General features: G+C 46.0%; 1 protein-coding gene across 2 annotated transcripts in view; it reads left to right on the top strand.

Annotated features, from left to right (window-relative positions):
• The first annotated feature begins 936 nt into the window (after nt 1-936).
• MAN1A1 (mannosidase alpha class 1A member 1) overlaps nt 937-9,433 on the top strand; it is a 176,687-nt gene continuing 168,190 nt past the window's right edge. The window contains exons 1-2 of one of the 2 annotated variants that reach the window (XM_045499427.1): nt 937-1,212; nt 1,424-2,290. In XM_045499427.1, coding sequence (XP_045355383.1) covers nt 1,670-2,290 — 621 coding nt within the window. In that variant the 5' untranslated portion in view covers nt 937-1,212; nt 1,424-1,669. Of the gene's footprint in view, nt 1,213-1,423; nt 2,291-9,433 lie in introns of those variants that run through there. The other variant, XM_045499428.1, reaches the window with a different exon arrangement.

The raw sequence follows: 9,433 nt of genomic DNA, 5'->3' as shown, positions 1-9,433 counted from the left end.
ACACATTTTGGAAAAAAACGCTGTCTTGAAAACCATCTCTATTGGACCAAGTCCTTACTTCCCTGGAAGTAGTCACAGCCAAGACTTAATTTCAACACAGTGTTGAAATTTATTACTTGAAGCTATGGCATAAAACTGTCTCCTTTAAATGGAAAATTTGACTAACTTCTATGAGGTAAATGAATTTTGAAAGTGGGAGTGGGTGGAGGAGGTACACAACTTTTTTTCTTTAAGTGGGAGGGGGAAGGATGCAGACGAAGCATCCTGAGCAACCACAAAACGATGAGTCTCTTAGGACGCTAAAGGATGTTGGACCACAGAGCTCGAATGCTCTCGGATCACAGCTCCTCAGCGAGGGACTTTTGGTTTGACTGCCACCGGGCACCGGGGGAATCCCCGCCTTGGGTAAAAAGAGGGAACTGGAGAAAAGACACGTTCCGAACAACCCGGCGTCGGACGATTCTCCGCGAGACGTGGCCTTCCCGGGACCCCTCGGAGCGGGCCTGGCGTGGCCCGGGGGGGCGGGTCCGAGGGCCGGCAGGGAGGTCCTGCGTCAGTCCGGGCGCCTCCCCGGCCACTCGAGGCCAAGGAGCCCCTGCGACCCGGGCCCGAGGACCGCGCGGGATACACTCCCCGACCCCGAAACCCCTCTCTCCCCACCCGCTTCCCTGCGCCCCGGGCCTCCGGCGCGGGTCTGGACGGCCAGCCAGCCGCAACTCCCGCCAGCCTCGCGCCTCCCAGACCCGCGACCTCCCCGCCCCCGGCCGGGCCCCCGCGAGGCTGTGCTTCCCGTAAACTCCCCGCCCCGCGCGGCCCCCTCCCCGCCTCGGCCCCGCCCCCGCGGGACCCTGAGCGGTGCGTGATTGGCCCGGCCGCGCCATCACTCTCCGGACGCGTCACCGCCCTCGTTTCCGAAAGCCCGGAGACCGGCAGTGGTATTAGTGCTCGCGGGGCCGCGGTGGAGGGCGTCGTGCAGCCCTGCTCGCTCCTACTCGCCCGCGGGTCGGCGCGCTAGCCTTGCCGAGCCGCGACCGGGGCTGCGGGGTGGCCGGGCTGCGCGCTCAGCCGCCGCCGGGGAAGCAGAGGCAGCTCGTCCCAGCTCCGAGATGGGGAGCTGGCGAAGTTGACGAGCCCCCTGACCCGCGCTGCGTCCCTCCTGCCCAGAGGCGCGCTGCCCTCTCCAGGAGGTGCCCGCACGCGGCCCTGCTCCAGGTGTGCGCAGGACACTCCGCCCCCCGGGACCCGAAAACTTGCCCCCAAGTCCAAAGAGGGAGCTCTGAGGGCGGTGCCCGGAGCCGGACTCCCCACTCCGCGCTGGGGGAGCTGTCCCGGTGGCTCGCACGGCCGTCGGAGGGCGGAGACCCTCTGGAAACTTTATCACCATTATCGTAATTACCACATTTTACTGTTTCTCTCCCCGCAGGGGCTGCAGCCAGCGGTCTGTCGCGCGTGCTTGTTTGCCAAAGGAGCTGCCCCTGGGAGAAGACCCACGGAAGAGTTGTTTCCCCGGCGCATACCTGCAGCCCAGCCCAGGGGCTCGGGCGGCCTGGATGCGCAGGACCCAGCCCCGCAGCCGCTGACGCCGGGCGGCGGCGAAGTTTGGCTGCTGAGCGGCGCGGCGCAGGGCCACTGGACAGCGGGCACCCCGGCGGCCGCGGTGGCTGGAGGGATGCCGGTGGGGGGCCTGTTGCCGCTCTTCAGCAGCCCGGCGGGCGGCGGCCTGGGCGGCGGCCTGGGCGGGGGGCTCGGCGGCGGCGGCAGCGGCGGCAGGAAGGCATCCGGCCCCGCCGCCTTCCGCCTGACGGAGAAGTTCGTGCTGCTGCTGGTGTTCAGCGCCTTCATCACGCTCTGCTTCGGGGCGATCTTCTTCCTGCCCGACTCCTCCAAGCTGCTCAGCGGGGTCCTGTTCCACTCCAGCCCCGCCCTGCAGCCGGCCGCCGACCACAAGTCCGGGCCTGGGGCGCGCGCCGAGGACGCGGCAGATGGGCGAGCCAGGCGCGGCGAGGAGGGCGCGCCCGGGGACCCGGCGGCCGCCCTGGAGGACAACTTGGCCAGGATCCGCGAAAACCACGAGCGGGCTCTCAGGGAAGCCAAGGAGACCCTGCAGAAGCTGCCCGAGGAGATCCAAAGAGACATCCTGCTGGAGAAGGAGAAGGTGGCCCAGGACCAGCTGCGTGACAAGGCGGTGTTCAGGAGGCTGCCCCCGGTGGACTTCGTGCCCCCGATCGGGGCGGTTGGGCGGGAGCCAGCCGACGCAGCCATCCGCGAGAAGAGGGCAAAGATCAAAGAGGTGAGTGCACCGTACTGGGAACCCCTCCTGCATGGCAGCGTTTTTTCTGGGAGAAAAGACAAACCTTTGAAACTCTTAAGACTGTAACATTACAGTTTAAGGGGACATAGAGGTTTTTCGCTTCCACCAGGTGCAATGTCAAAGGCTCTTTCGTTTTCCTTTTTTCGCGATCGTAGTACATGTAGCCAGTTACGATATGAGGTTGAATCCCGTTGCTTTTAACTTGCATGCTCTGGTAAGCATAAGCCACGAGAGGTACGTATTACATACATGGGCAGGTAGTGTGCAAACGTCGTCTTTCACTGGCCACTACACGGTTAATCGTCCCTGCGAACACTGACAGCGAAGGTCCCAAACAGCCCCAAAATAAGGCTCGGACATGGCTTGAAATAAATGCAAAGCATCAATCGCTCAGGATAACAGAGTTCTAACAGCAAGCCAGCACACCCTGGTGTGGCCTTATTCTGCCAGGTGGCATCCTGTGTATACTTACAGACTATAAAGGTGAAACTTGAGAACTCCCTATAACAGGGAACATGCTGTTGTTTACACTTTAAAAAATGAAACATTTAAAAAGCCAGCCTATTGTCTCTTCTTGCATTTTTAATGTAGCCAGAAAAAGAGTATTTTATGTGATGCAACAGGTTTGCCTCCACAGTAGCACAGAGATGACAAAGTTAATCCAGGACAAACATGGACTTTGATAAGTCTTTCATAATTTCTTTCTCGTACTTGTAACGTATGGTTACTTCACTGGCTTAAAGCTGAAGGGGACCTTAAAAGTCATTTAGGGCTGTCAATTTAAAGATGAAAGTTGAGAAGCCCAAAAGCCCCAGAACCAGTTAGTGACCAAGTGAGGACTTGAAGCCCCATCACTGTCACCAGTCAGCAGGCTCTTTGTGGACATCCTTCCTTCCACGGCTACTCCCCTGTGTAAAACTGTGCCTGCCTGGATTTTTACACAATCCAAGAGCTGTAGGAACCATATTAAAAGCATTTCATCCCAAATCATTCTAAAATGCATTATGAGGGGAAGTAATATTTTTATCATTTAAAAAATTTCACAGTCTCTGAAAATAAATTTTGTGTTTTGATATTGGGTGGGTAATCAGGAAAGGAAGCATCCTCATTCCCCCATTTTCAGAGAATAAACAGAATTTTCGAGTTGGTGAAGAGGTATTTAGCGTGAGTGGCTACAGAACAGGCAGCTGGATTGTCACAGGATTTATGACCTTAACTATAAGACCAGGTGAATTTGGTTAAGCTGTAATTGAGTAAGTTAAAGTGGATTTGAATCCCTTTCAGTTTACCCTAGGCACGAGGAGGGTGCCTTCTTCCTTTTGTGCAGGTAGCTTCCTTGAACAGCCCATCAGCCTTTCTACTTTGGGACTCTTCCTTAGGCATAGGACCCCAGACTTGAGGGAAAGGATTTTATATACCTGGACAACTTATGTCGTGCAGATTTCCTTCTCTGGGAAGCCCTTCAATCCTGCCAGGGCTACCAAACCAGGAAAATGGGGGGAAAAGCTCTACTTCTCACCAGTCTCCCTCTCCTCTTCATCTCCCATCCTCCTTAAAAATCTCCAAATGAAACCTGTATGTAAATTAACCCCAAATCTGTATGTTTACGTTTCCCTTAGGTTTAAAACAGTGTAATTCACATGTTTCACGCCTTTAAATTCCTATGAGCTGCCACTTAGTGCAGATCACAGTTGTCCAAAGAAATTATTTCAAATACTAAAGATGCATGGAAGTTAAAAAGCTATTGGTACTGACCAATAGCGATTAAAAGTGCATTTAGAGCAGAAGCAGTGGGAATTCAGGACAGCATATTAACAGTATGCGTATCTGCCCGTGTTAGATCCATGTTATCTGTCTCTCTAAATCAAAAGGTCTTAATTAGCCTTATAAGGAAAATTTATGTAGCCTTCTGTGTCTGTGTGGTGCTAACATCTTAGCAGTTAGATGTTTTGAAACTGCCCAGTCTTGCATAAAGTGGTGGAACTAAATGTGTTCTTTAAAATTCCATGTTGCTGTGAAAACCCAAAAAAGCTGACATAATTAGCTTCAGTGTTTAGTCAAAAGCTAATGGGAAGAAATGGATTATGGTTTTTCATCAGATTAGTTCAGGCAGATGTGCTCCTTTGTAAACCACTCCCCACCCCCCCGAAAAAAAGTAACTCATGCCATTCTGAAACTGTGCTGAAAATGTTCAGGTTTAGAGGGGAAAGAGTGGTTATCCGTTGTGAATAGAGTGAGTACCCTGCACTTTAACTTCACACTTTTAGAGTCTGTTTCTGGCACCACCGTGGACATTTGTCATGGACCAGTGGATCTTTGCCTTGGTTTTGATCTTTGTTGTTCCTGTATTTTCTAGTTTTCTTTATATACTTAGGTTCTCTATCACATCTGAATGTACTAAGAGTTTTATAGCTAAAATTTAGAAGGTATAGGCAAGTCTAATATGTTGAGAGCGTAGACTATAATTTCTGAGCGAAACATTTATTTTGTAAATTTGGTTTAAAGGCAGCGAATACTGTTTTTATACTGCCAACACAATTGTTACTGGCACTTTGGTAAATTTTTAACAAATTTGTGCCATGAGCAGACAGCCATAATTTCAAATAGGATATTGCCTAGCACCCTTTACAAAAAGGCATTATATGCTGTTCAATACTAATTTGACGGATGGTAAATCTTTGACGTAAAACTTAAAATTGAAACCAAGATACCCCCCCCCCCAAAACAACTTTGTAAACCAACTCTGGAATTTCCCTGAATTTTATAATACATAATACATATTTTCATGAGTTTGATCTTTTTAAAATTGTACTCAGGTTGTGCTTAATGTAAAAAGCAGTGTTAAAATAATGAAGTACAGAAGTTAAAATAGCACCATGGAATTTTTAGAAGAATAGTTTCTCTTCTACCTTGACCTTTTTTTTTTTTTTTTTTTTAATCGGGAAGCTCTTTTCCTGTTTTGTTTTGTTTTGTTTTGTTGAGTCTATACAAAGAAGTTGCACTGTCCTTTAGGATTAGAGCCGTATTCCTAATTTAGAGGATGAATAATTTCATTTTTCATCTATTGGAATTATGGAGAGTCCTTGAGTAATAGGGGCTGAAGACAGTTAAGTTGTCAGAGGGATTCCTCCTTTCTCAGACTGGAATCTCCAGCTGGAATCTCCACCAACCTAAATGGGGTAGGGATGAAGGGGCTGACAGTCAACTTTGGGTCTATCAGGTAAGGCTTTAGGACTGGTTAGCCACGGGTCACAGTTGTCTCTAGGCTTCTCAAAGCAGTCTTTAGTTTTTTATTCCAGACCTGTTTATATGATCATAAGTTTAAAGAAAATGTTCATATTGATAGCTAATGGTTAAATACATATTTTTATGCCTTAGTCTAGTCTTACGTTGTTCTTGAGTCTATAAGTCAGCTATTGACGATCAACCCCTTTTTATTAAAGATCAGATGTAGGAATAATCTACCTTGACAGACTAATACTTTTATTTTGAAACTCAGCTTTACAGTTTATTTGTATGGGTAGTTCTGATGTGGAAAATAATATTTGCATAATACTAAAAGTCACAATTTGAAGACCTGACTCCAGAGGAACTGAAATACTCTCAGGTTACCTCACCTATCCTGCTCATCCTGGTCTGAAACACACTTGATATTAACAATGGGCAAATGCCAGATTCCCCCACTCTTAGGTCTTTCCCCAGAGCAGGTAGGTCATAGAATGTTAATAAAATCTTTTTTTTTTTCTCTTTAAATAATGAATAGATGAATAAATTCAAATTTCAATGGTCTAAGTACTAGAGTAGATGCTGACTGTTGAATATTAATACATGAAAGCAAGAAAAGACTGTGAATGGATAATCAATTACGTTCAGCTTAATTTTCTGGAAGCTGTTGATAATTTGAGAGGAGTATTCTGTCTTCCTCTTTAAACTAGGCCTGGGAACCTAGTTAAGGGTATGAAAAGTGGTTAAAAAGTGCATTTTCAAGTCAATGCTTCTGTGTGTCTTCGGTGAGCTGGTAAAATAAACCATCCTAAGAAATATATCTTAGTATTTCACATATGCCTTTGTATGACATCTGAATTTTTGGATTTCAGTGGAGAGCTTACATATTTGTATTGAATTATTCCATAAACTACGGTAGTACAAATTCTTCATTAAGGAGAGTTTAAAGCATGTGTCTCAATGTCAGAGAAGAGGAATACCCACAGACCAGTATGAGTGATGAGGGATAAATATACATGGGTAGATCAGCCCTACATTGGAACCTGATTATACCCTCTGGCCCAATAAAGAACCTGTGGCCTTTTAAGTTCTTTATGGTTCTACAAAACCATAAAAATGTATGTGTTTGTCAACGATGAGTTTTGAATGGTCAAATAGGAGCATCTACCTGGTGGACTCCAGAGATAGTATGAAATGCTTGACCCTAAGCAGATCTACATGGTAAAGGAGAACCCAGCATTTGGTAGTTTAAGGAAGAGATTCTTTCTTTGGGGAAACTAAGTCATGACTTTTCCCTCAGTCCTTAGCCTACTGTCTTGTTTAGTGTTAAGTAATTGAACTACCTCTAGCTAACCACGCCCCCACCCCTTTACCCCCACTCCCAAGCCTGTTTAAAGATCGTTTACGCAAACTATGCAAATTTTTTTTTCTGTTACTAACAATATGCCGTAAAAATGATAACTCTCTGATTTTTAAAAGTAAATATATTCTCTGAGCCATAAAGTGTTCATTCATCTGTATGAATCCTTAAAGATAGCTCAGCTTATTCATTTTACAGTAGATGAAACTGAGACGCAAAGATTCTTCTGGAAATCACATTAGAGTTGAGGATGGAAGAAGCCCTATCTCAACATGCTCACTGTCTTACCATGGTTTGCCTCCTAAATCAAATGCCACTAAAGTGTATAAATGGACTGGCCATATTCATTATTTGAAGGCCTTAACGTAGGATGAGTACAAAACACAATTCTGCAGTATTATAAATCTGAGTTTATATTAGTTAAGTTACATGAACGGTAGTCATTGTTTTTTTAAATCTTAGTAGCGGCATGATTTAGAAGACCTCTTCTTTTTAAAGCCACTCAGGAAAAGTTTGATGCGACATTTTTTTCTCTTTGTAAAGATCTGTGGGAAGCCGAGGCATTTGTAATCATTCAGTTGGACATTCTTTACAAAGAGAGGTGGGGAAGCAAAAGAGAAGAGAGACAGCTTAGAGAAAAGAAGTGTGACTGTGTGGGGGAGTGCTTTCAAACTATAAATGTGCATATTCTTTTGACATTGCATCATGTGTAACAGAAGAATTGATAGCTGGCCTGCAGGACTGTATTTTTCAAAAAGTAGACATACGTGTAAACATTACACCACTATGGGTTCTATATTGTGGGAGCACAGTTCTCTTTACCCAAGTAGGTCTGAAGAGTCTCCAGATGCCCTTGCCTGTTCCTGCTCCAACCACTTGCAGTGCTGTGGTGGTGAGAAGGGCTGGTCTGGAGGCAGATGACCTGAACCTGAATCTCTTCCATTTCCAGCTCTTTGACCATAAAGGAGTTACAGTTTAATCTTTCTGAGCTTTACTTTTCTCATTTGTAAAATGAAGATAATAATGGCACCCATTTTGTTGGATCAGAGGTCTCAAATGAGATCATCCACACTGAACACTTCCAATGATATTCAGCGTGCCAGGTGTGTGTATGATAAATGCCACTTGCTATTATTATTATTAGTCACTACCTAAAGCTATCAATCTAAGATTACATTGTTTCATACTGTTTAGTAAATCAGGAAGTAGATAATGAAGTTTCAAAAAGTTACCAAAAACCGTTCAAATTAAGTTTAGTGCTTAAAAGGATACATTTCCAGCTCATCAAGATGATCTTTCCAGACAGCTATGATTTTACTGTGTTACTGTCAACTCTGATTTTCTCAGATTCCTTCCGAATTCCAAAAAAAAATCAGGTATCTTTAAAATGATAGACTTCTTCAGCTTCTGTACTTCAAGTATTTGTTACAGAATTAGTTTCTTTCTCATAGTCAAATGTGCTTATTGCTGAACTGCCATCTTCTCAGAGCCATCACAGTCCTTGAGTTACCTCTTAGGCATTGAAACTGTTCCCTGAAATAGATTGAGTTAAGTGTGTTTTAACCAGTTTTACCTCTGGAGGAATGTTTTTAAGAAATGAGAAGAAAATTATTTTAGACTTGACAGAAATTTACTTCATCATGATCAATGCTATAATCAGAGCTCAGTCTATCCCCTAACAATCAAAATTCACATAAAGCATTTATACTTTATAACTCAAAGGTTTTGCCCTTCTTTGAGAGCCATGAATTGAGATTTATTAGGGTTTCTGGCCCAGAAAGACCTCTGAGATCCTGAAGCCCAGTACTCATTTTCCATGAGACACAGGGCCCAGCGAGCTGTGACTTCCTGAAATTCCCCCCAGTGCACTAAAGTCAGAGCTGGGAACTGCGTCTTAGCCTGAAGGCCCCACTCCGCCTGTGATTTCTTGACTCTAATGAGATCATATGTTTTGGAGGCTGGCTGGCCTGGCCCTCCCTCCTCCTCAGCCCTGAATGGCAGACCAGCAGTGAGAAGCCCCACTGAGACCATCCGAGAAGGACAGGAACATCCTTGCTTGGTAAGGTATTGCCTGAGAAAACAATGCTGACTAATTCCTTTGCTCCAAAGAAGGGGGCAGCACTGCCCTACTCCCACTGGGTCCTGACACAGACTTCTGTGATCATTAGGTACTTGAAAGAAAACCAGATGAGATTACGGCTTAAGAGCATTTAAAAGGCGCAGCCCTCCTTTCCATCTTGAATACTCTGGCAGTTGCTTTAGGTACATTAATGCCCAGGAGTCGAGCAGATAATCCAGAACAGAGATAATAAAATTAAAAGGCCCGCTATCCTTTATAGTCACTTGTCTTTTGTAACTAGAATGCCTGCCTCCATCAAGTCCCTTTTTTCAGTCCATTTGTGTCCCGGTTCTTAAGCTTATCAAAGGCCCGGTTCCTGATTCGCCTCACTGCTTTCCCATCACTCTTGCTCTGCATCTGTTCATTTAGTGACAGGCCATACTATACTAACTTTCCTTTGCACTTCTTCACACTTTGG

The sequence above is a fragment of the Leopardus geoffroyi genome, chromosome B2, assembly GCF_018350155.1.
Source record: "Leopardus geoffroyi isolate Oge1 chromosome B2, O.geoffroyi_Oge1_pat1.0, whole genome shotgun sequence".
Lineage (NCBI taxonomy): Eukaryota > Metazoa > Chordata > Mammalia > Carnivora > Felidae > Leopardus > Leopardus geoffroyi.
The sequence above is the reverse complement of the archived record's forward strand: the minus strand, read 5'-3'. Positions and strand labels throughout refer to the sequence as shown.